This window comes from Myodes glareolus, chromosome 2 (assembly GCF_982192425.1).
Source record: "Myodes glareolus chromosome 2, mMyoGla1.1, whole genome shotgun sequence".
Lineage (NCBI taxonomy): Eukaryota > Metazoa > Chordata > Mammalia > Rodentia > Cricetidae > Myodes > Myodes glareolus.
Window position 1 is genome coordinate 64,244,932 of NC_142027.1, and position 27,270 is coordinate 64,272,201.

General features: G+C 40.8%; 2 protein-coding genes across 14 annotated transcripts in view; both read left to right on the top strand.

The window, feature by feature from the left end:
• Positions 1-8,176, top strand: part of Iqcb1 (IQ motif containing B1) — a 68,308-nt gene extending 60,132 nt beyond the window's left edge. For both annotated transcript variants that reach the window (XM_048454189.3, XM_085696277.2), the window contains exons 14-15: positions 6,835-6,991; positions 7,609-8,176. In XM_048454189.3, coding sequence (XP_048310146.3) covers positions 6,835-6,991; positions 7,609-7,838 — 387 coding nt within the window. In that variant the 3' untranslated portion in view covers positions 7,839-8,176. The remainder of the gene's footprint in view (positions 1-6,834; positions 6,992-7,608) is intronic.
• Positions 8,177-13,322: 5,146 nt separating this feature from the next.
• Positions 13,323-27,270, top strand: part of Golgb1 (golgin B1) — a 60,666-nt gene continuing 46,718 nt past the window's right edge. For 4 of the 12 annotated variants that reach the window (XM_087901000.1, XM_087901004.1, XM_087901009.1 and 1 more), the window contains exons 1-6: positions 13,335-13,469; positions 20,622-20,716; positions 21,974-22,126; positions 22,299-22,523; positions 24,262-24,390; positions 25,914-26,039. In XM_087901000.1, coding sequence (XP_087757126.1) covers positions 20,624-20,716; positions 21,974-22,126; positions 22,299-22,523; positions 24,262-24,390; positions 25,914-26,039 — 726 coding nt within the window. In that variant the 5' untranslated portion in view covers positions 13,335-13,469; positions 20,622-20,623. Of the gene's footprint in view, positions 13,470-17,873; positions 18,004-20,621; positions 20,717-21,973; positions 22,127-22,298; positions 22,524-24,261; positions 24,391-25,913; positions 26,040-27,270 lie in introns of those variants that run through there. The other 8 variants (XM_087901011.1, XM_087901020.1, XM_087901027.1 and 5 more) reach the window with 5 other exon arrangements.

Here is a 27,270-nt window from a genome sequence, read left to right on the forward strand (position 1 = left end):
TATCATCTGGTATAAATTCAATAGTTTCAATATGTAAAACTGCTCTTTCTGCAAATCACAAATCAGTAACTATATTGATAGGTTTTTTTTAAATCCCTTAGGACCATGAGAATATATAAAATTCTGACTTTTGGATAGAATTATAAGGCCTTTGTTCCTCTTAACTTAAATTTTCTAATTTGTAACTTGCCTTTATTGATTTATTTGCATTAGTATAGAATGTAGAGGCTCCCGTTATTGGTGTCCCATGAAATGCAAGGAAGTATCCAGTTAGTTCTCTTTATAAGTTTATAATTCTCTTGCTTTTGAAATAGCTGTTAGTCTCTCCCAAAAATTTACTACAAGTTCTTTGCCAGGGATCACTTTCTTCCCATGATTTGTCAATTTCATCATTAAAAGGTACTATAAATTCTGCTGAATCTTTTCCTGCTAATTGATGAAGTCTCAATTCTCTGAGAATTAACTGAGACCTTTTCCACATAAATTTTTAATTTTATACTCAGTTTATGTGTATGTGAAGTAAAAGCTTCATTCTAAGATAATATCGTCTCTCTACATTAAAATTCTTGTTGGGGAAGTTAGGAGGGAAATATGACAAAAATGCAGTTAAGACTCAGATCTACATGATCCACATATGCCTTCTATAATTTCTCTTCGATCAAAGCCAGTTCTCTGTTTCATCTGATAATTCCATGGATCTGTTTAAGTCCTTGTCACCAGCTAAGGTTTTGTTTAAATTAATCAGGTTATCAGATTTTATCCCAATATTGTGCCATAGAAGGGAAATGTCTCCTAGCAATCTTTGGAAGTCATTAAGAGTCTGCCATCAGTCTCTCCTAATTTGCACCTTTGGGAATCTAATTTTTTGTAAACCTATTTTATAATCTAAATGATTAATATAATCTTCTCTTTGTATTTTTTCAGGAGCAATTTGTAATCCCCAACAAGGCAAAATTTTCTTTACTTCTTCAAAAATTCTTTCTAAAGTATATACATTTGAATCAGATAATAAATATTATCCATGTAATGGTAAACTATATTCAGAGAAATTACTTACATATCATTTTCAATGACTGACTTACAGAATATTGGGAAAGGGTAGGGCTACTTAATATTCCCTGTGGGTGAATCTTCTATGGATAATTCTTAGCAGGCTGAGAATTATAAGTAGGCATTGTAAATGCAAATCTTTTCTGTTTTTTTCTTGTAAATGTGTAGTGAGGAAACAATCTTTTAAATCAGTAACTATAAGAGGCCATCCTTTAGGTAATAGAGAGCGCAAAGGAATGCAAGACTGCAGAAAGCCTATTGGCTGAATCACCTTATTAACAGATCTTAGATCGGTTTCCATTCTCCATTTTCCAGATTTTTTTTTAAAATAACAAATTCAGGAGAATTCCAAAGGCTGGTTGATTCTTCAATATCCTGAGAATGTAGTTGCTCCTGTACCAGCTGTTCTAAAGCTTGCAGTTTCTCTGTTGTTAAAGGCCCTTGTACAAACCATATAGGTTTGTCTGTCAACCATTTTAAAGGTAAGGCTGTTGGTGCCTTTGGAAAACAAGCAACTATTGTGCCCTGTTCTTGTACAATCTGAACTGTCAGTTGCTATTCCCTTTAATACCTTCTAATGTTTTCCCCAGAAGCATACATTAATTTTTGATTTTTTTCTAAGATTGGGGAATGTTAATCTGAGAATGCCATTGCTGTAACAAATCATGTCCCCACAGATTTATTAGCCACACGTGGTTTTAATATTCCTCTCTGTCCTTCTTTTCCCATACAACCCATCTCGTGCTCTACTTTACTTGAGATAAAGTTCTGACCCCTAAGCTGAACATTTACGTCCTGAAGAGGCCAATTGGAATGTCAAGATTCTGATGATATTATTGTTGCATTCACACCTGTGTCTACCAGATCTTCAATAACAATGTCATTTATTTGTATTTTTAATTTTATTCTTTGTTCATTTATAGAAGTTTGCCAAAATACCTGCTTTATGGTTTCTCCTAAATTTTTTTGCTCTTTCTTTTAAAACTGTTCTATTATCCAGAGCAGTATAGTTTCTCACAATAGGCATTAATTTCTTTAATTGCTCTGTGAAGGAGTTTCCTCTATAATGGCAGGAAATGACTGAATTGGCATAGTAGCCTGCAAGAGGCCCCTCACAGAGTTTCCCCCAACAGCAAAGGATTACCTTGAATATCCCTTATTGATCTATGTTCATTCGTCCAATGCCTGCTTTTACCACACGTTCTGCATAATCTAGAATGTACAGACATTCTGAATAGATTAGGCTTAGAAAGAACATTGTTTCTAGGAATGCCCTGTTTACAATCCCTCTTAAGGCGACTTTTCTTGCCATAATTATTTTTTCCTCAAACCTCTGGAAATCACCTCTCCTACTCAAGTATCATCATGGTCATGAGATTCAATATTAATTTTATCTCGGATTCATTCCTTCAAAGGTGCTGACTGTGCCTTTAACAGGCTAATTATGCTCTTGCATTGCGAATTAGCATTTTCAAAAGCCAGAGATTCATTGTTGCTTGTCTAGCTTCTGAATTTGGTATTATTCTATTTACTACTGATGGCAATCTTTGTAAGACATCTGTGAAGGTTTCTTTGGGGTCCTGTATGACTTTGGATTCAGTCTTCTTTCCTGCTCCTCCAATTCTGTCCCAAGCATTCAAAACTGCTGCACAGCTTAAAGCCAGGATGTGACCACAATATAGAGATTGCCTTTCTACAGAAGCATAATTTTCTTCTCTAAGAATTTGATCTTGGGAGAGTTCCATATCTATTGCTTTACTCCGTTTTCAATAGTCTTAGCTTATTCTCTGAACCAGCTACTCATTGTAATCATGGACCAGGCTCTAAAACAGCTTTAGCCAACTCTGTCCAGTCATTAGGGATAATTCTATTATAAACTGACCACAAGTTTAACATTTGCTTCATAAAATGTGAATACATACCATATGAGATTATTGCTTTTGAATCTCCTTAAATCTAACATGCAGCTCTTACTCTATCATTTGGCAATTCCTGTATGGTGGATATATTAAGGTTGGTTGTTTAAAAACCTTACTCTGTTCTTTATTCTTGTAAAGCAACACTGAAATTGGTTCTTCATAAAATTCCTCTGTCTGTGATGTGTTTAAGTTTTTCTAAGACCTGTATCTTAGCACTCAGATTAATCAACTTTTTTAGTGATAGAACAAAAATGGTAAAGCTGATAATGTTTACAGTTACATAAATCCCATCTAAACCCGATAGCATCTCATGTAATCATTCCATTTTCATACTGTGCAGTGTATTATACAGGGAAACAAATCCCTCCAATATAATGATGTTTCCCATTTTTTAATGTGAGAAAAATGCTTAACTAATTTCTCTCTTTAAGAATTCTCAGTTAGCCGGGCAGTGGTATCGCACGCCTTTAATCCCAGCACTAGGGAGGCAGAGGCAGGCAGATCTCTGTGAGTTTGAGGCCAGATTGGTCTACAAGAGCTCCAGGACATACGCCAAAGCTACAGAGAAACCCTGCCTCGAAAAACTAAAATAATAATAATAATAAAATTCCCAGTTGTCTTACTAAATCCTCCCATTATATTGATGAAGATGTGGGGCTTATTGCTACTGCATAGAACAGTAAAAACCTGACTGGATTTTAAGGAAGCTACCTAGTTTGGCAGCAGCTCAAGAAGTGGGTTCAGGGAGAACCTGCCAGGAGAGAAAAAAGAAATCCTAGCTGGTAGGGCAGTGACACCAACTGCGTGTTGCTCTGGCCTTTGCCAGTGACTGAGAAGCCACAGGCAAATGACTTTTTCATGAATTTGTACTCCAAACATTGGGTGACAAATGGAGCACAAATAATAAAAACCAAAGACAGATATTGGGGTTCAACCTGAAGATCAGAAAAGCAAAGTACCCAGCCACTGACTCTTACCTCTGCCACAGACTTAAAATAGGTGATCTTGCCTCCAGGAACCCTCAGATTGAAACTGAGACTGAGTCCTGTCTCCTCCCATCTTACATTCCTCTCTAGTGCTAGGATAAAGGCATGCACCACCACTGCCTGGCCCCTATTGCTATCTAATGTGGCTACTGGGATTAAAGGTGTGTGCTACCACTGCCTGGCCTGTATGACTGACTAGAGTGGATGCTTTGCACTGATCTTTAGGCAAGTTTTATTTGATGTGGGATTCCCCTCTCACTGTATGCTGTGAATGTTTTATTACCATTTGTTAATAAAGAAGCTGATTTGGCCTATTGCAGGGCAGAATATAGCCAGCCTGGAAGAAATATAGAGCAATAGTAGGCAGAGTCCTTGAGATGCCATGTAGCTGCTGATGTACACAAATGCCGGACCCTTACCAGTATGGATCTACATAAGACTAAAAAAAAACTTTTAAAAGGGGGAGGGCTTCTAGACCCACAAAGTGGGAGTCAATTGGATCTTCTTGGTAGCCTGTCAATTCTAGAGTTTTGGAAGTTGCTTCCTGTTTACTTAGGTAGTACTATATCCTTCTGGGGTCTTTGATAGAATTAAAGGCTAAATAGTTATAGTTTTCCTTAGTTATGATAAAAGATAAATTATGTGAAACTTTAGACTCACAAAATATATTGTAACTGTAATTCTTGCTTGATACCTGTTTTGTTATGTGTAATTTTACTCTGTTAAAGATAAAACCTTCCTTTTTATTTAGACAGAAAAGGGGAGGTGATGTGGGATTCCCCTCTGTATGTTGTGAATATGTTTTATTAATATTGATTAATAAGGAAGCTACTTTGGCCTATATCAAGGCAAAATATAGAAGAGCTATAGAAAGATAGTAGGTGGAGTCAAGGAGATGCCATGTAGCTACCAAAGGAGACAGATTTTGGGCTTTACCAGTAAGCTGCAGCCTCGTGGTGATACACAGATTAATAGAAATGGATTAAGATAAGATGTAAGAGTTAGGTAATAAGAAGCTTGAGCTAACAGACCAAGCAGTGCTGTAATTAATATAGTTTCTATGTGATTATTTGGGCCTGGGTGGCTGGGAATGAAAGAACAGTCTCCATTTACATTTATTTATTAAAACACAAATGCCACTATAGTTAGTAGTTCTACAGTATCCTCTTAGGAACTATTGTTAAACCTCCTTTTATCAAATGGTTAATTCTTCCATATAATCTCTGTATATCCTTGTCCATACACTGAACCACCTCTAGTTATTTATACTCTCTAATACAATGTAAAGACTGTGTAAATTGTTCTTTGACTATACTTTTTAGGAAATAATGACAAGAAAATTTTGTATATATTTAAATTCAGCATAGATGCAATATTTCTAATACTTTTATTCAGGTGAATATGAGTGTAGATCTCACAGATCTGGAAAGATGAGTGTAATTCTGATGAATACACCAGTTTTTTTTAAAGATATATAATGTATACAGTGTTCTGCCTGCATGCCAGAAGAGGGCACCAGATCTCGTTATACATGGTTGTGAACCACCATGTGGTTGCTGGGAATTGAAGTCAGGACCTCTGGTAGCGCAGCAAGTACTCTTAACCCCTGAGCCATCTCTCCAGATCCCTGTTTGTTATATTTTAAATGTTTCTTTGGACAGATTCTAGTGCACTTTGATAAGATTTGTAACTGAAAGGTAAGTTTCCAACTGGAACAGGATTACATAAATATTTGAGAAAGTTGTGGTATCATAAATTTTATCAGCTATAAGACTAGGATTGTTTCATTCTTATCCAAATTGTCACTAACTTCTCCTTAAATTATCTGAATAGTCTAAAGGATAGGTTCTTTTAGTAGATTTCTGTTCTTCATTCTGTGAAATCAGGACCAGTTATAACATTGTGGTATAGATGCATTGAGAGTAGGGATGAATAAGAAGTAAAATAGTATTTCAAATGGGATTCAAAACAAAAGGAATTGGCTTTGTTCCTCTTCTGTATAATATACTGTAGTAAGGTGGAACGTGGGCTGCGTCCTGCCACCCGGCTAGCTTAAACCCCAAAATAACCACATGGAAATTGCATTAATTAAAACACTGCCTAGCCCATTAGTTTTAGCCTCTTATTGGCTAACTCTCACATCTTGACTGAGGCCAAGGCAGTCTCTATTTAACCAATGAAAGCAACAGAAATACAGAAGGACCTCCTACACCAATATACTTTTCATTATTGTCTCCCAACCTCAATGTCTTTGAAGAAATGATGCTTGGAAACATACCAAAGAGAAACTTGGGGCCTAGAGAGATAGCCCAGTGGTTTAGAACCCTTGTTTCTCTTACAGAGACTCCAGGTTCAATTCCTAGCACTAACTTGGAGACCCACAACCTTCTATAACTTCAGTTTCAGGGTGATCTTAACACCTTCTTCTAACCTCTGAGGGAACAGCATATACATGTGGTACACATGCTTAAGTACAGACTCAACACTCATACATATAACTCCAAGAGAACTTGCCCACCTACATTGTTATATAAAGTCAGGGTTTGGGAAGTTGTTATTTAAATTCTGACTGGTTGGTTTGGTAGCTACATTTTTTTATGTTATGGGTTGGTTTGTCTGCTTATTTAATTATCTTTTAGGTTTTTTGAGACAAGGTATCACCATGGCCCTGAACTCATGATTGACATGCCTCTGCTTCTACATGGAGATTACAGGCATGATTATACCCAACTAAATTTATAGACAGTTTAATACTTGCAGTAGATTCTATAGATAAAACAAGAGACTGCTATGAATTCTAGAAGCTCTGCTCTGTGGTTAGGTAAAGCATATTTTGATCTATCTGTCCTCATGACGAGTTTTCTGCCATATGTTTTCAGGGCTCTCAGATGTCAGATGTCGCCAGCAGAGAGCTCCATACACAAGCACAAGAACGACTTCAGCACTATTTTATGGGAAGGGCCATAGAAGAAAGAGCCCAGCAGCACAGAGAAGCTCTGATGGCTCAGATCAACACCAATATTGAACAGTTGATGAGTATGCTCTGCTTTCTTCTGTTTTATAAAAGGAATAACCCATGCGAGAGATGTGACATCCAAAATCTGTATAAGGACAATGCCACACACAAAAAGTCTTTTTCCCAGCCCTCAGAAAATCTTACATCATCCCAGTTTTCAATGATATGGACTTTGTAGTTTCTGTTTGTGCTTGTTTATCAACTCGGATATTTCAGCTCCAGCAAAATTACTAATCTCAAAGATGTTGTGTCCTACTAGCTACATTCTGTGCTATAGTCTCCAAAGCCTTTTAATTTTTTAGAAGTAGACGATGAGAATAGTTATGGTGCAGGACACTTACAGAACATTTATAACTTTTAATAGCATGTCTTTACCAAAGTTTCCATCTTTAGTTAACAGAATTTATTATTTTATTCTTTTGTTTTAAGCCTGGAAGTTGCCAAAGGTTTGGGGTTGTTGCTGCCACTCACAACTGCAACTTTTGACTAGACACCGACCACCATAGTTAGCAATGACAACACATTCAGAGCTGAAACCCTGTCCTATTCCTGACTGTAGATGGGCCCAGCTCTGCTGTTTCTAGGTTGTGCTTGCCTGGCACACTTCTACTAACCATTTACTTTCTGTTTGCTGTAGAGGCACCAAGTCTGAAGGAGGCAGAGGGAAAAGAACCTGAGCACTTCCTAAGTAGATCGAGGCCTGTGGCAGCCAAGGCCAAACAGGCCCATCTCACTACCCTGAAGCACATACAAGCACCTTGGTGGAAGAAGCTTGGAGAAGAACCAGGCGATGAGATTGATGTTCCAAAGGATGATCTTAATATAGAATTAGGAACTTTATTTATTGGTGGAACAAAACCCCCCTAGAAGAGGGTAACTGTGAAAGCCAGCAATCTTACATTTTAGGAGATTGCTAGTTTTGCCTCTGGCATGCTGGAAGACTAGGGCTACCAGTGGCTTTCCAGAGGATATTCTTCATGTAACACTTGGAAGCAACAAACAGAGCATTGGCTACCTCGGTCCAAGTTCTTTCCCCTTTCTGTATACCCTGTCTCCTCTATTCACAAACAGCTTTGTGGACTTTATTGTGGAACAGAACTCAGTGTGAAATTCTATTGTTGACATGAAATATGAAATTTCTTTCATTTCTGTTTTCTAACTAAAGGTTGTTTTTTTTTTTAAATAAATATTGTGTTTCTGAAAAACTTGTCAGGATTATTTCAATTTTTCACATTTGTTATTCAGAATTTCCATTACTATTATTACTACCATTGTATTTTGTACCTTGACAAAGTTTAGAAAAAAGCAGTCAATTAAAGGACATTTCATTATCTGAAAAAACAGAAGCAGCAGAGGGAAACAGTAGGTTATAGTTTATATATTATAGTAAAAATAATGTGTTTTTAAATTATTTTTATGTGCATCAGTGTTTTGTCAGCATGTGTGTCTGTTGAGAATGCTGGATTCCTTGGAACTAGAGTTAGAAAAAGTTGTGAGCTGCCATGTGGATGCTGTGAACTGAACCTGGGTCCTTTGGAAGAGCAGCCAGTCTTAATCACTGAGTGTCTATCTAGACCCCCCCCTCAATAATGCATTTTTTAAAGCTGGGTCTCACTATGTAGCTCTAGCTAGCCTTTAATTCACAAGACCAGGCTGGCCTAAACTCACAGAGTTCTACCTGCGTCTGCCTCACAATACTGGGACTAGAGACATGCCACCATGCTTAGGTATATTTCCTTCTGAAAGTGATAATAGAAAATAAGTTCAATTACTGGGTTTTGTTTGGTTTGGTTTCCTTTTTCTTTCTTTTTTTTTCTTTTTTTCTTTATTAAGTATGAGAGTGCATCTATATGACCATGTGGGGGGCTGTGTGTAAAACATCCAGAAAAGGGTGTCAGATTCCACCAGAGTTCAAGTTACAGGGGCTGTGAGACACCAGACAGTGATACTCAGAATCCGACTTGGGTCCTCTGCAAGAGCAAGTGCTCTTAACGACTCAGCTGTCTCCAACCTCTTACACTGTTTTTCAATAAAATAGCCTTTAGTTGGCCACTTCTTTTTCTAATCTATAAGATCATATGACTCATTGGTATAGATTATACTTGTGGTATAAATGGCATACATATATATGTGATATGCTTATATATTTGACAAATATTTGAATAAGTTTTAAGTTGAAGATACATCTGGATGACAAACAAGGCCATAGGAAAGTTTTGGGATGTCTGTATTTGGCGTAAAAGAAGATGAAGGGGGCTTTGAGAAAATAACTGTCAAGGGGAAATGGAATAGTAAATCAGAAGAGACTGTCTTTTAAAAACTGTTTATTCTTTCATTCCTACATTATGCAATGCATTTTGATCAGAAACATCCTCACCTTTTTATCTCCCTCCCAGACCCTCTAAAAACTACCCCCTGCTGTCTTTAAAAAACAACGGAACCACTGAGTTTAATTAGGGTTGCCTGTATGTACATGGGTGAGAGACTGTTTACTGAATCATGTAATACTTACTAATGGTGACATCCCTGAAAAATACTGACTCTCTTCTGCAACAGGCATTAACTGCAAGCAGCTATTTAGCTAGGAGTGTGCTTCTCCATCCATCCTGGAATATTGACAAGCTTGGGTGATGTTACGCAAGCTGCCATAGCTGCCGGTTAATTCATGTATGCAGCAGCCATGTCATGTCCAGAAAGCAGCTTTTTAAGGCACTTCTTCACATCCAATTTATAAATTCTTCCTGCCTCCTCTTCTGTGATGTTCTCTAAACCATGGTTGTTGGGAGTGAGACTGATGTCCTTTTCAAGGCTCAGCACTTGAAGGTTCGTTATTCTCAGTCCTTTGACTAGTTACGAATTTCTGCATTCACCTTTGCTCATGGCAAAAAGAAACATCACTAATCAGTGGATAGACACATATTTACAAGTCAATGTGGAAACATGTCCATTCAGCAAAACAATAGACGTTCCTTCCTAGGGTCTATACCTTCCCAGCTAAGGACTTTTGGACAAGACTTAAAATACCAGACATGAATTCCCTTTTGTAGAGCCTGCCTGATATCCAACCAGATAAGGTTCTCCCTCATTGTTGCACCACTGAGCACCTTATGTGGCAGGCCAGTATTGTTGCATGCAACGTCCACTGTAGGCTAAGACCAATGATAACTTTTCTCCCCCAGTAGCTTTTTGGCATACTTTAGCCACTTTCCAGGTCAGTCCCAGATTGATTTATCTGTTCTGTGATGAAAGTGTGTATGTTCTACAATACAGTTTCACCATCCAGTTTTGGTGGACAACCAAGCACAATACAGTAGCTTGGATTTTCTGGGTTTCTGAGCCCTCCTTGGCGAATAACTCACAGGGAGCTATCTCATACCTAGCACTGGGATTTGCTGAATAACCCATGAGTATATGAACAGCATAGTCCACCCAAACAAAGCATCTCTGTTCAAACTCCATTAGAAAACTAATATATTTAAAAATTAGCTTACAAAGTAGTAGTTTCTATTAGGCTTTCCATCCATCTTAGTTTTGGTTAGCTGTCTCCTGACCCCTTCCTAACATCTCCATTACCATACCCCTTTCCACATAGTTTTTCTGCCTTTATTATTTCTCCTCCACACACATCTCCACCCCTGCACTTTAATCCCCTCCCTCCTCAGCCTTCCTTCTCCAATTGTGTGCTGCAGGATAGGACATTTTTTTTTTTTGCCCTCAACTCTTTCTCATTATACAATGAATTAGGGGAAATAGTCATTCTTTTTAAAAAATAATGATTATCATTGTGCATGATGTGTGTATATGACTTCCACAGCACATGTGGAGGTCAGAGGACAACTTTTGTTTCTTTCCTTTTGCCTTCATATAGATTCCAGGGATCAACCTGGGATCACCACATTTGTATGACAAGAGCTTTTCCTATGAAACCATCTCATGGACCCAAAATGATTACTCTCCAAGAGACACCTGAGTGATAAAAACTTCTTCAGTTTCAGAATAATATTCAAATGTCTTTGCATAAAACGGCACACCATATTATATAGGCAACATTTCCTTGCTTATCGGTTCATATCACCTTTGTCAAATATCTCAGTCAATCCACACATGGTGCTGAAACCTACTGAAAGACCTGGATAAATCCAGATCCCCCTAGCAGGAAAACAGAGCCAAAAATCTAGCAGGAAGAGAAGAATCAGAAATCTAGGATTAGCCAATTTCAGGGTTTCAGGAACTAGCTGAAGATAAAGGTAGATTGTAATCTTGAGAGTAATCTTGAGAAACAGGGAGATTCCCCCTAGTAATTATCACCCCCTAGTAATTATCATTGGTATAGGAACTAGCTGATTACGACCTTGAGAATGATCTTGAGAGTCAGGGAGTTGCCCCCTTGTAATCATCACTGGAATTTTCAGAATTTTCCGTGACACTCTCTCTGCCCCCCTTTCGGATTACTGGGTTGTGTGGTTTCTTCCTATAAAAACTACTTCTCCCGGTCACTCAGGGTCGAACTCTTCCCCTGCGTGGGTTATGAGTCTCGGCCCCAGTGCACTGGTTCCCGTCTTGTCGTCTTGTCATTAAACCTCGTGTGATAGCAGCAAGGATGGTCTCTCATGAGTTACTGAGGGGGTCGCGTTATCCCTAGGCTTGAGTAAGAGTCTCCCCGATATTGGGGGTCTTTCACTACCGCCACTGGTCTTCACTCTCATTTGGTGCCAATTCCTAATTATTTGCATTTTGGAGAGACAATGGAGACACAGACTGACTAACTACAGACTGGCCTGGAATTCCATTTGTAAATCAAACTGGTTTCAAAGTCAGAGATCTGCCTGCCTGTCTCCCAAGTGTTGGGATTAAAGGCTTGTTGGGATTAAAGTCAAGAGTCACACACCTCAATAATTCCTAAATTACCATTTGCCATCCCAGTCAGTCTCTCAGAGTCAGTGTGCTGCAATTGGGTTGCGTTTTAAACCATTTCAATCCTTCAGTGATGTTTGAAGGAGCTTTTAAGGAGCTCAGTTCAGCTCCAACCTCTCCGCATTTCCTCATTACATTCCCTTTGTATTCACTGCAGTTCTCTGGGAATGACCAGTCTGGACCCACCCAACAGAAGGTGGGGCCATGCCTGCTAGATAACTTTATAACTTCTGCAAGGAAAGATCTTAAAGCTGAAAGCTCTAAGGCAAAATGTAGGTATGTGTACAGATAAAATTCACCTCTTATCCTGGTTCTGTCCCTCCCCCAAACACCTTGTACAAACGAGTGTTTTGAAGTTTATTATATTGCACTTAAAGATAGTCACACATAGTATTGCTTCAAGGGACATTTAGTACCCCCTGTATACTATTCTGAGACCTGGAGATACAACTGAAATAAAAGAGACAAAAACTTCAGGATTTCTTATAATAAACTGTGATAAGGCAATAAGATAGTTATGTTAGGTGGCAAATATATATAGTAAATAGACAACTTTAAATAAGCAGCGAAAAGATGCCTTACCGAGCTACTATTCGATTCTCGAGATTGTGTGATCATTAGGATGAGATTGCAAATACAGTGGGCTAGCTGAGTGCTTGGTGTATAATGAGAGTCCATAAATTCATAGTAACATTCTTACAAAGAATGTCTGAAATCATTAGGAGTTGGCTAGGTTTCTGCATCCTCCGCCGCCGGCCGGCCTTTTAGGATGAAGGAGCACTATCTGTTTCTTGTTGGAGCTCCTCATTGACTCTTCCCAGAGCCCTTAAATCTCTGTCTGCTTATCCCAGCTGAAGCACCACCTTCCAACTCTTCACTGTCTCTTACACTCACATCCTGAACGATACCAGCAAAGGATACCTTGTGACGTCAGGTTGTAGTCCGACTGTTGCTAAATTGCTGTTGTCTTTGACTAGCCCTATCTCTGGTTCTAATTTTTTCATCACAAAGTTAAAAAGCCATACTAAACCAAGTTTCAGGCTCTACTCCAGGTTGGTTCTCACACAAATCCCAATACTAGCAGCTGGTGCCCCTAGTCCAAACTCTCCTCAAAAGCATGGGCCATAGTCTCTAGCAGGAACAGTAGTAGGTAAGAAATTAGCGTAAACCGGAACTCCCAAACTACACAGCAAACACCTGATCTTTGCAGAATACCCACCCTCTCGGCATTGCCCGGCCTTCTTGGATCTTCTTCCGGGTCACACCCCGACACATACTCATCCGTCAGGCCTCTCCTACTGAATATCCGTTGGTTCCCTCTTTGAGGAAGTGGAAGGTTTTAGGGCATTGATTGGTGTCTGTCGTTGTGACGCGATAGGTTACAAACAAGGCGTGCCTGGTCGCCATGGTAACGGTCCGTGCGCAGTTCCGATAGGCCAACGTCTCAGTCCCGTCTTCCGTCCCACGGAGAGTGGTTGTGTCTCAGGGGCGCGGCGGCGGAGGCGCTGAGTTTGGGATTCCCGAGCTGACGTGGCTTAGGTCGAGCGGGGGGCGGCCGGCGTTGCCGGTGGCGCCCACCTGCAGGTGAGTGTGGTCGGCAGGCTTCACGGGGAACTCGGCGTCGGCCCCGCCGCGGACCGTTGGCCAGGGGACACCGGGCAGCGGCGCTCAGCCGGCCGCCCCGCCCCTCGGGGCTCCGCCGTGGTCACCTGCCTGGCCTAGGTGGCCGCCCGGTGCCCTCCGCCGCCATACGCGGCCCGGGAGCACAGACACCCGGCCGTCCGGCAGAGTCATTACTACCCCGGGGAGCCCCGGAGGCGGGCGAGCCGGCCAGTCCTGCGAGCACGGCCCTGTGTCCGTCCGAGCGGCCGGTGGCAGCCAGCCTGGGCACGCAGCCGAGGACGGGGAGGGAGCCTGCCCCAGCCCTGAGCTCGGGCCCTGAACAAACTTTGTGCCCCGCGGAGGCGGCGGGACTCAGACTAGGCAAAGGGCAAAGCTGTTGCCGCAGTCGGAGGCCCATGCGTGATCCTGGTCCTAATGGGCTGGGAAGATGAGGAGGGAGAGTTGATCCAGGAGTCAGAGGTGTTCGCAGGAAAGGAACCTGGAAGGGAGTTCTGGAGGAAAAACCTGGGGTTGGCTGTGTGGGGGTGTGCTTGTCACTGCGCCTCAGGAATGCGAACCGAAGGGTGAGCCCTAGGCGACTGGAGAAAGTATTTGCGTGGTTTATTTAAAGCGCTGCAGTTGGTCTGTGGAGAGAGGAGCGTTTTGAGGGTGGGACAGATATTTAAAATCACGGATAATAAACACGTTCCCTTTGGGAGATAGCTGGAAGTTCTCCAAGTACACAAGGACGACTTTCCAGATTTGAGCACGGTGACAGCGGAAGAGTTTCTAACAGTGTAGAGTCCTTTTCAGAACTCTAGGTTCTGTAGGTTCCAGAAATGTTCTGTTAGAAAAAGTGAGACGGTTTGGAATAGGTCGCGGGAGAAAATGGAAAATAACTGAAAAGTTTCAGGGGCTGAAAGTATGTATACCCAAATGGTAGAACTCTTGCCTCCGGGAGGCCCGGCCTTGAAGCGATGTGTATTCATAACACTGCTTTTACTTCCTTGATCCTGGAAGGACCGTTTGATGCTTCCTTCTGAGCTCCAGTTACATTTGACTGCACTGTTCCTGAACAATTTTAATTGCACATGCTATAGGTAAAACACTTTGAGCCTATTTCTCCAAAGTATATTTATTTTATACTTATTGAGTATATCTTGTTTATTTTAGATAGTGTGAATACCTCTGTAAGTATGCCACATGTTTATAAAAATTAAGAGAATTAAAAAATAAAAAATATGGCCCAACTCAACAGACTTTGAAGATCACATAGAAGATTCTTCCTTGGTTTCTCAAGACGACTGTCGGCATTTCTGAGGATTCCCATGCTTTTGGGGTGTGGACTTTTCATTCTACTGTAATATAGCCAGCCCTTCCTAAAAATAATGATCTTTAGAAGGTTTCCTTTTTAACTTTCTCACTGACTTTTAAAATTTACCTCTCCTTCCCTGCTGCCCCCACCCATTTTGATTAAAGATACTACCCTCATTTATAAAATATCATTAACTTTTCTTGGTTACCTATTAAGAATAAGTTATTTGTAGGACTTCTGATTATTACATACCATCTGTTATTAACAACCCTGTGGAAGGCAGACTGAACTGCCTAAGACCCCTTTAAGGCCTGGGAATCAAACCCAGAGTCTAATGCTTGCTAGGCAACCAGTCTGTTGCTAAGGTACATCTCCCTCTCCCCCATAGTAGTTCTTCTCAGTTTAGTTACTTTTGGATCAGCTATATGTGCTTTTGATCAAAGAAATTTCAAAATCAAAGGGTATAATAATGTAAAGCCCAGTTCTACCTTCTTACCTCTGTCACCTTTCCCCACTCCAGAAATAAGCAAGGCAAATAATTTGCTCCTAAGAGACGTTCTGACTGCTAAAGCACATGTGTAATACATACTTCCCTCAAGTGAGTCATAATACATCTTTTTGCCACTTAATATTATACAGAGTCTCTGATCTTAATGTCTGAAACATGAAGGGCTAAAAAGTAAAGCTTGCTGAGTATTTCTATGCTAACAGTAGGAAATTCATCGCGGTGAAACTTCACCTCATGCACAAATGATTAAAAATACTGTATAAAATTGCCTTCAGTCTCTGTGTGTTAAATATATATGGACTATAAATGATTTTGTGTTTAAACATAGGTAGGTCCTGCTCCCAAGATGGCTCTTCATATGTGTACAAATATCCCAGAGTCCAAAATATTTCAAAATCTGAACAAAGAATTTTGATACAGCAATTCAATCTATATAAAAAACCATTTTCAGTAAACACGAGCTTTGAACACACCACCCTACTCTTTCAGGCAACTATAAAGCATTCCCTTGAAGAAATACAAAAAGTACAGTTAGCAGTTCTCCCTGGAGGGCACATAGATTGTTCCCAGCCATGAACAGTCAAACACTCTTTGTGTCTGTGTTCTCATGTCTATATGAGCCTATATGTGGAAAAATAATAAACTATTTAAGGGCTTATGCCTATGAGTTGTCAGTTTGGCTTATGGACTTACTACTCACTGAAATAAGGCCACTACATCGCTATTAACATGGTGCTTTCACCTGCATCCCTGTTTTCATCCAGGATAAAGAATGTAAGGTGAGAAAGTTACTCAGAAAACGGGATGCTTTTGGGTGTCCCCACCAACCAAGAAGCTTGGAGAGTTGTATTACCAGACAAGTTACTCAGGTTCCCTGTGTCTTGGTTTACTCATCTTAAAATTAGGGTTGTTGGTAGTACATCTTTTTAGCTTAAAAGTTTAAACTTTTTTTGGATAAAATCAGTTAAATAATGAGAATAAATGAGTCTATGTAAAGACAGGAACGTTGCTTGATTGGCAGTGCTTGTGTCTGTATGCTGTAGTTACCATTTATTTCTAAGTCAATAGAAACCAGTTTTTGTACTATGGAATGTTATCTTTCTAATAACATTTTCTAATTGTAAAGGAATCACCTAATATCGGATATAATTTAGCTATAGTAGTAACACAGTCCTATTAACTCTAACCCAGTTGTGGGTCACTTTGAAAATTAAGAAATAAAAACCACTGGGATGCAATCAAATATGCATGATATAAACTTGAGGAGTGACCCAGTGATGTTCTGTGGGCATGTGATTCAAATTCCAAAGCAAGTGTTACAGGAGTGTGTGCACACAGGATACGCTTCTGCTGTATGGTTATTAGTGATGCAGGAGTGTGTACACAGGATAACTTCTGCTGTATGATTATTAGTGATGCAGGAGTGTGTACACAGGATAACTTCTGCTGTATGATTATTAGTGATGCAGGAGTGTGCACACACAGGATACGCTTCTGCTGTATGATTATTAGTGATGCAGGAGTGTGTACACAGGATACACTTCTGTTGTATGGTTATTAGTGATGCAAGAGTGTGTACACAGGACACACTTCTGTTGTATGGTTATTAGTGATGCAGGAGTGTGTACACAGGATACACTTCTGCTGTATGATTATTTGGCTTATATTCTTGTGCATGTTGTACTATGTTCTCTGTGGTTAGGAACATGCCATCTATTTCCTTATTTTTATTTTTCCTAGTGAAGCACTACGTACCAAATATTTTGTGGGTTTTTTTTTTGTCTGTTTGTTTGTTTTTGATTTTTCAAGACAGGGTTTTCTGTGTAACCCTAGCTGTCCTGGAACTAGCTCTTGTAGACCTGGCTGGCCTTGAGCTCATAGAGATCTGCTTGTCTCTGACTTCCAAGTGGTGCGATTAAAGGCACGTGCCACCACTGCCTGGCTCATATTTTTAAAATTTTAATTGTCAACAGACAATGAAGGCTTTGAGAAAATAAGTTATTTTTATTTTTGTTTCTACTTTAAGTTTTATTTGTACAACTTTTGCCCACATGTGTATCTTTGCCCTTTGTGTGTGCCTGGTGTCCCTAGGGTCTAAAAGAGAGCACCAGGTTCCCTAGAACTGGAGTTACAGATGGTCGTGGGTGCCAGGAATCGAACCCAGGTCCTCCGGAAGAGCAGCCAGTGATCTTAACCACTGAGCCATTTCTCCAGCCCCAGGCTTTTATTTGAATTCATAGTGCTGCTTCCTGTATGTGTCAGGTCTTGTGACCAGGAGTATATGGTGAGCTTGGCCAGCTTGTTTTATTTGCCGGCTTTTATAGAAGCTTGGCCTTCACATGGAGCTCTGTTTTAGTTTTCTGTTTGTGATTCTGGTGCTTTATAAAATGATAGCACTCCCACTTTCCTTGTGTGAATTTTTTACCACAATGTTTTCCATTTGCTGATCCTTACGTGTGTATTTGCCATTTGTATTTTGCGACGAGCCTCATAGAGAGGGACCATCTTGCTCCATTTAGCTTCCATGCCCTTGGATTCCTAGCCTTTGACCTGCAGCTCTCGGCTGTGTGAAAGACGCCCTCCCAGAGGCTTGCAGTTACAGAACCCGCTCCAGAGCCAGGGACCTGCATCTGCTGTCTTAAACTGGCCCTTCTTAGTCTTCATCTTAAAGCGGAGGAACTGACGCTGACCAGGTAAAGCGACCTCGGAGCACAATGTGATGCTGCTGCATGCTGAGCCAGAAAGCTGTTACTTGCTCCAGATCATCATCCCCTTCCCATCAGCCTCTGGGATTTCTTTTTCAATCAGTCCATCTTATCTTTTAATGATAATGTGCAAACTATTTAAGGTCTGGTGCTCCGGATGGGCATGGGCACACGTGCTGTGCCCTAATGTGCTGTATTTTTACATTTCTCTAAAGAAATTCTGGCTTAAAAACAGTTGAGGAATTCTATGCCTGAGGTCCCAGTACTTTTCTCATTAATCCAAAAACTAGGACCACCACAGTCCAAGCTGCTTAGAGAAAGAAGCAAGTGTGGGTGGAGCCAGCAGGTTGGGATTGATTGGGGAATCGGAACTGAAAGTGATGGAGAGCATCCAACTAGGTAAGCATTTCTAGGTCGGGGAGTGTGACAAAGCCTGGCTTTAAGTCTAGAAACTCCTTTATGAATATGCTAATCACCCCGAGTTGATCACCACCCACTGCATGTCTGAATCTCACCATCAAATACCTTATGGACTGTACAGATATGTGTCAATAAAAATAAGAAATAACGTTTCCTTATGGGTGTCTCTAAACATAATTATTTAACAGTTTCTGTTAATTTTTCTTTAAAAAAACACTTCTCCTTGATAAAACACAGATAAAACCACACTATAAAATACATAGTTACATAAGTTACTGTAACAAATATAACTTGGTTGACCATTCTAGAAGCCCTTCTTTGTGCTCTCCTTTTAGTTTTATTATCCACTTAGGAATCTTGCCCTTTTCACTTGCTATGTCTTCCATCTTTTCCGTACAACCGTCTATTGAGAAACGTGGGTCCTGCGGCTGTGGAGTTGGACACTCCGCAGGAACGCACATGGGTTATGTAGTTCAGTGTGTTCCTCTGTCCCTGCGTTTTCTGCAGATGGTAGCAGATGGTGGCCTGAGTTTCCATCCTTTGACAAGACTCTAGAAGGTGGTTATCGTCTTTCATCAGGAAGTTCATAAAGTCTGGACTTTGCTTTATTATCAGCTGTTGACTGATGAGTGTCTAGATACCTTGATCAGGGCCTGAAAATGTTAGTTGTTTTTTTCTGAGTAATTTTGTGGGAAGGTGGTGCACACTTGTGCCTGTGTGTGTGTGTGTGTGTGTGTGTGTGTGTGTGTGCGTGCTTGCTTGTGTGTGTGTTTAGGCCAGAGGTCAACCCTGGGTGCCCTTAGGAGTCTTCCACCCTTGTTCTTTTGAGACAGGGTCTCCCTGGGACCTGTGCTGGTCAGATAAGTGAGGTTGGCTGTCCAGGGAGTCTCGGGATCTCACCTCCACATTTTCAGTGCTAGGATTACAAGTGTGCTGCCAGACCTGGCAGTCCGTGAGCCATTCCCTCATCTACTGTGCTCGACACACTGATTAGTCAACAAACGCCAATTGGCGCTGCAATTTGCTTGGTTTGTTGCACACCTGTGGCCACCATCTGTTTCCTCTTGAATGGACACTGCTGAAGCCACATTTGATGGTGGTCATTGATTTTGACTGTTGCTACGTTAACTTAGGGGTTGATAGGAAACTTGATTATACAGGGACTTTTTTATTGTTGGGGGCAGTGTTCTGTTCAGGTTTGACGCAGGTTTTTGCTGTTCCTCTACTTGCTTTGCTCTTGTCTGGGGATCTAAGAAGCACACAAATATTCATGCTTCCCTGCCTATTGCCATCTTCTGAGTCCACCAGTCAGTTGTTTGCTTATTCCCAAGAGTGGCGTGCAAAATTTAAAGATAGAATGATAAGTTATATTCTGATAAGTTATAGTCTAGTATGAATTTCTTTAGGAGATTTATACAGATCTTTATGAAAGATTTATTTCTGATGGTGTTTATTCCTTTATTAAAATTAATCGTAGATGCCTGGGAGTGTGGATTAGGGGCAGAGTGTCTACATAGCATGCACAGGCCCCGAATCCTCAGCATAGGGGCTTTGGGAGGAGCTTTTCTGAGCACAGCCTTTGTCTTATGAGTTTAATTTTCTGTTCACTGATTTCTGCTCTGGGCTTTATCTCCTTTTCTCTGCTTATGTTGCGTAGGATACTGATTTCAGTCATTTACTGCTATAAATTTTTATATGCCACATTGAATAGTGACTCTCCACTGACACATGGTTTGTCAGGAAAACTACATGAACGAATGGGGTTCGGGGAACACATGAAAAGGGAAATTTTGTTGAATCTTGGGGTTTCATTGAAAATCAGAGAAGGATCAATCTAAGAGAAGGAAAACTTAAGATTTTTGTTTATCAATGAAAAAATAGGGCATTAAAGACAGTCCTTAAGACATACTTAACAATGACGTACTTGCATTTAAAGATTGTATTCTTGCATTTTGTTATTCAAACTGACCCTAGTGATGGTACTTACAATATGGCATCCGAGCAGAACAGGGTGTGGCTACACCATGCACACAACTGGCTGCACACTGAGTCCAGTGACAGTCCCTTCTCTCACATAGATGATGTGGGTACTAATGTCTAGCTGCACCTGTCTGCTTTACTTACTCTCCAGCAGCCTGCATCTGTTTTTACTGATTGTTGCATTTTCTTTTCTATTTCACTCGCAGAGATGCTGAACCGATTATCAGGATTAGCAAATGTTGTTTTACATGAATTATCAGGATATAATGCTGACCAGAACATGACAGCTCCTTTAGAAGCTGTGAGTAACTTTGTCCAGATCGAGTAACAAGACCTCTGTTGTGTGTTCTGAGGAGAATACCTTAGGCTAGAGGGATGTGAGCAGCCTCCCTCATGCAAAGTAGAAGTGATGTTTAAGGAAACCCCTGCCACTCTGTAAATGACCCTCTGCTAAGAACTGTTAGTCCGAGAGCTGTGGGGACAGAAACCAAGTGTAAGATGAGCCGGGAAAGATGGGTCCCGGTTGTCTGCTTAGCCAGTTTAGTACCAAACTGTCTTAAGATAGTGTTAACATACTCTTCCTCCTCCCCTTCCTCCTCCCTCTCCTCCCCTTCCTCCTCCTTAGGGACATAGCTCCTGTTCTATGGGAAAAGTGTAAAGAGTAATGGGACTGGAGCACCGTTTTTGTTTGAAAACCTGTTTATTTCTATAAATTTGTCTACCTTTCTTGTAGTTTGCATTGTATTTTCCAACCCTTAAGGATTTAAAAGAAGTCTATTAACTTTTTCAAAGACAAGCGGCAAGCTAAATAGTTAAGGGCTTTTGTTTTGTTTTAATTTTCAAATAGCTTAATTTAATTTATTTTGTTTGAGACAGGGTCTCATGTATCCCAGACTGGTCTCCAACTTGCTCTGTAGCTAGCCAAAGATGACCTTGGACTCCCGATCTCTCAGCCTCTGCCTTCTGAGTGTTGGATCCTAGGTGTGCGCTGCCATCCATGCCAGTTGATGCAGGACTGGGAACTGAAGCCAGGCCTTGTGCAAGCGCGGCCTTCGGTCTACCAGCTAAGCCATATCTCTAGCCCTCGTCTCAGCTCTAATTTTAAATTTGGGGTTTCTCCACTTAATACTATGTAATCCTTGCCTCCCTTTATTTTCCTCTTGGATAAAATTAGGATAATAAAAGTTCTGGGGCTGGAGAGATGGCTCAGCACTTAAGAGCACTCGCTGCTCTTGCAAAGGCCCTGAGATTTCAGTTTTCAGCAACAAGGTCGCTCACAATTGTCTGTAATAGGATCTGGTGCCCTCTTCTGGCCTGCAGGTATACATACACAGTACTCCTATATAAGCTAGAAATAAATCAAGTTTTAAAACAAATACTCTAAGTTAGACAAAATACTATGTTGTAATGGCAAGGATAACTGCTGTGGGATTAGTTAGGGCTCAGTTTCAAAAGAGAGGAGTTGGCCAGTGATTGAGGTGAGGACGTAGCAGTCCCTGCGGGGAGTTATTGCCTTTCCCCTGTGCATTATTTTTATTGCTTTCTGTCTAAATCCCAGGAATTACACCAGGAATCTAGCATGGAGTTGAATAATAGCATGCAAGATGATGTTCTGGAACGCCTGGCTGATGCAGAGAAGTTAGTGGTGGAGCTGAAAGACATCATTAGACAGAAGGATGTTCAGCTCCAGCAGAAGGATGAAGCTCTGCAGGTATTGTCATTCGCTTTTCTCTGAGCATTTGATAAAGACAGGTCGGTCATCCGCTTAGAGCGTCAGACCTGCTTCTTTTTCCTAAGTGCTGTAATGCGCTGCCTGCTGCGAGTAAATTGTGTGCTGGGTAAACAGTGAGCACAAGTTTATTGTCTTCATTGCTCTACGGCAGGAGGAGCGTAAAGCTGCTGATAACAAAATTAAAAAAATAAAACTTCATGCAAAAGCGAAACTGACTTCTTTGAACAAACACCTCGAAGAAATGAAGGCACAAGGAGGGGCTGCTTCGCCTACATCTACGGAACCTCAGTCAGCAGAACCGCTCCCCAAGGTACGGGAACTGAATAGAGACTTGGTGTCCTCAGAGCCAGGAGCCCTACCACAGCACATCTTCAGGGTGAGATGATGCAGCAGAAGTGTTGCCCTTCCCTCCGAGCCTGTGGTTTGCTTGGACCGAAGGCCACACTGGGAGAGCAAAGGCATACGGAAATGTGGACCCGAGTTGGCAGTTGTTACTCAGACTCCCAGTGAGACTCTCAAAGGCTGACAGGAAGAAGTGAGCCCTGGAGTGAGACAGAGAAGAGAACATATCCTTTGTGGATGAGTTTGATTATTGGCTAGAACATTAAAAACTGTGGTCTCTAAGGTTTTTCCCCCGCTCTGAAATCCTTTTATTGCTTAACTAATAAAGAGTATTCTCTGTTTCTGTAAGTGAATAATGGTTCATTAATGTTTAATGAGCTATGAGCTGAGTTGCCTGGCTCACCCTGGTATCCTGTAAGGAGGTCGGCAAGGTTTATGGTTGCTGCCACAGAGCAGCGTCTAGTCCAGATGCAGAGGGACTAAAGCAAGCTGTCTTTAGAGGGGTGTAGCATTGTTCCAGGTGTCCTCTTGGCCTTTCTGTTCGGAGCCACACTCGGGTATCTATTAGAGAACAGGGACCGTCAGGTTTTGGGGATGTGTGTGCAGATTACACTGGTGCTGTTGTGCCACCGTGGCTCACAGCAGTTGTAAGTCAGCCTTAACTTCCCCCTGCTCCCTGTATTACGTTATCAGAAATGTTTGTTCTGAGGGGAGTTTTTCAAGTTCTGAGCCACAAGCCCTTGAGGGCACTTGTTACCTCCCAGTGCCCTGCTTAGCCTTGCCTTTCAGGGACATTGCTGTTCCTTGTCTGCCCTGGGGATGTGGCTCAGGAGAAGAGCACCTATGCAGTGTGTCTGAGGCCCTAGGTTTAGTCCCTTGTACTGCAGGGGCACGAGAAGGAGGGGACTAGAATAGGGTTGTTTAACATCTCAAAGTTTGTTTTAAAAGCAAGAAATTTCTTTGTTTGAATTATTTTCCTCCTCTATGGTTCCTATGGCAACTCTCTTCCCCTGGCTGTGGTGGCAGGCACTAACCTTTGTCTTTTCATGTTGATTCTTTCAGACTTCCCTTGAGTTGTGTTGTTAGATTTTTTTATTTATCCATTTTATACTCTGCATTTCACTCTAGCTTACTACTTAGCTCTCAGGCTTTAAATGTGCCAGCGTCTTATACATCATTTCCTTTCCGTGTTCAATAAATGATGTCCAGCAGTCCCCGTCCACTCCAGCTGTCAGTCACAGCAGCCCTGTAACCATGGTGTGCTTAGCGCAGCGTGCATGTGTGCATGTGTGTGGCAGGGGGCATGGACGGACAGTGACAGACAGAGAAGGGTATCAGAGACAAGAAGAGGGTGTGTCAGATCCCTTGAAGCTGGAGTAACAGGTGTTGTGGGTTCTGAGATCCAAACCCTAGTCGCCGTGGTTATAGAACAAGCTTTCTTAAATTCAGCTATCTTCCCAACCCAAAATTCATCCATTTTTGTTAGTTTTTTTCTTGCTTCTGTTGTTGTTTGATTTTGTTGTGCTTGGTTGGTTGATTGGTTTTATTGTTTATTTGCTTGCTACAAGGTCTTTCTATGTAGTTCTGACTGTTCTGGGACTCTAAACCAGGATGGCTTCTAACTAAGGAAGATCCTCCTGCTTCTGGCTCCTGGGTGCTTCTGTCACTTCAGTGAAGCTGTAATTAAATGTCTCTAAAAGGCAAATAGTGTAAAAGATAAAATATGTATTAATTATAACTCTTAAATGACTTCAATCTATTGCAATTTTCAGCATGATAAGAATTCTACAGAAGAAGAGACGAAAGTAGAAGAGATAAAATGTGAACTCCAGGAGAAGGAGAAATTAATTAGCAATTTGCAAGCCCAGCTTCACCAGGCACAGTCAGAACAAGCCTTGAAGGTAGGAGTGAGTCACCTCGCTATTATTAGCTTAACAAATCACAACCAGCAAACGGATATCCATGGCACATGCCTCTTTCTAGACAGTCAGTAACTATCTCCTGTCAGTCGGCCCCTCCCTGTGTGCCCCTCCCTCTCTCCCTTACTTCCATGTCTATTCATTTATTAGAGTTTGTGTGTGTGTGTGGTGTGTGTGTGTGTGTGTGACGTTTTTGGTTGGTATTTGCACATACTCAGTGTATTCTTGCATATATGGATCACGTGTTTTCAGAAACTCTTGAATTCCATGATTCGCAGCATTTGGTCAGCTCCGGTGCTTCCATTTTCTTCCTAGCAGGTTTCTGTTAACCTTTATTTTTGGTTGTGTATATTTTTAACCAAATTAATATTTTTTAGATTTATACTTTTATTTAACTCAAGGCATTCTATTTTGTGTTTGACTTTCTCTTCTGAAATGAGTTCTTTTATATCAACTTCATGAATTTTATTACTTTTTAAAACTTTTCTAATTCTAATTTTCCTTTCATGTCTTGTACATTTTTCTTAAAGATGTTTAACTCTGAAATAAGTTATAATGAGTTATAATGTCTTTCAGCATATTGTTCTGCTTCTTATTCTTCATGATTTTTGTTGTTGTTTTTGAGGAAAGGCTTCACATTATAGCCCAGTTTTACCTTGAACTTGTGACAGTCTTCTATCTCAGCCTCTTGAGTGCTGGAATTCTAGGCATGAGCCACCATGCCTGACTTTTGAATGATATTATGTAATTGTTCATTCATTTTCTGTGTGAATGTTTTTGCTTGCATGTATGTATATGCACTGTATACCCCCAGAGGTCAGACGAGGACACCAGATCCCCTGGAACTGGAGTTACAGAGAGCTGTGGGTGCTGGGACCGAACCTGGATCCTTTCACAAGAGCAACAAGTGCTAGTCGCCACCGGACCTTTGCTAAGCCTCTGTCTATACAGATCGCATATGGGAATCTTTCCTGTGGATGGCCTGCATTTACCCATGATCAAAGAATGGGAAGTGTTGCTTCTCTTCCAATGCTGGCTGCCATCTATTCCTACAAATATTTCTTGGTTACCTTGGATTTATTTTTCCTATTCCACAGGACCATCAGATGTAGCTCTATTGCTGTCTCCTTTTTATTTTACAGTCTCTAATGCCAAGAAAATCCTGCTTTTCATGGTTTGCCCTTAAGTTGTTTAGTCCAAGGTTTGCAGGATGGCTTCCTACATATTGTTAATATTGTCCATGTTTTTCTGTACACTGTCTAATTGATCTGTCTCTTTGCTATGCTAGCTTTCAAAGAAATTGAAAAACATATTGCTATTGTTTCTGTCTCCCTCTGAAAAATTTTGGCAATTTAATGATACTTTAAAAATTAGCAAATAAAATTCTTTTTTTGTGTTAAAGTGGAAAATAGAAGGAAATATGGTAGGTATTCAAGGCAAATGAGAAAGTCAAAAGAACTCAGAATGCCAACCTCATTGCTTAAGTAAATATTCTCCCCCTTCAGTTGGATAAGAGTTCGGCAGAGATGGAGGAGTTTGTCCTGATGAAGCAGCAACTTCAAGAAAAGGAAGACCTCATTAGCACTTTGCGAACTCAGCTCAGCCAGACACAGGCAGAGCAAGCTGCACAGGTAGGATGATGACCCCTCCATTAGGACAAAATCCATGGGGTCCAGAATGGTGCAGGTGGCAAGTCAATCCCAGCAGTCACTTGAAAAGCTTAGTGGATGAAAGTATGGTAGCTAGGATGTTAAAGCCAAGCCTAGGAAGGTGTGGTAGAAGAAGTTAGAAATATGGTAAGCAGTTCATATCTTAGTAGGGAACACCGGAACCCCTCAAAAAATACCATTTCTGTTGGTGAACTTGCCATAGCTTTATGATGGCTGTTTTTATTCCTTAGGTCCAGATACTCCATTTTAATAGCGCACAGAGATTCTCTATCTTAGGAATGGGCTCATGGCTGAACTCAAAGGAAACAGATAGATAAAACAAAAGAAATAAAATTATTAGCTCCATTCTTTTCTGATTTAAATCTTGTTAGGAAGATACATCTTAACCTTCAAGTTACTTAATGAACATAGACTAAAGAAGCAGAGAGGGGGGCTGGAGAGATGGCTCAGAGGTCTAAAGGTCCTGAGTTCAATTCCCAGCAACCACATGGTGGCTCACAACCATCTGTAATGGGCTCTGGTGCCCTCTTCTGACCTGCAGGCATACATAGGGACAGAATATTGTATACATAATAAATAAATAAATAAACAAACAAACAAATAAATAAATAAATGTCACCCAGTTAAAAAAGTAGAAGAGCTTAAAAAAAAAGTGGAGACGGTATGAAGCTCCTTGCTAATGACTCTAGTGCGCAGCATTCTTCTTCATGGTCATTCTGAAGCCAGAGCCAGCCTATTTGCGCCAGCTCCCTCAACTCTGTTTTTCTCAGTTTCCTGTAGTTCTCCTTTGAGGATACTTTTGTACCATGCCACATTTTCATCCCTGAAGGTCTTTGCACACAACACACAACTGATTTTAGCCATCAGACATGTTGATAACAGAGGTGTCTTCCATGTAGGAATGACCAACGGTTGGGCCCACAGAATTATCAACCCAGAAATTGATAATCTTATCCTATTAGCTTCTATTAGAGCTTTCATGCTTCATATATAGTGTAGGATAGGAAAACGTTACACATTTTTTTTTTGTTTTTTTAAGTTACTTAAAACAAAGGCAACCAAGGTATATGAATATGTTAACAGATTCATTGTGGAGTAAGCCACTCCAAACAAAATACCAAAGGCCAAATGTGGTAACACAAGCCACTGCCCTAGCATTCAGAAGACTGAGGTGTACAGATCATGGGTTTGG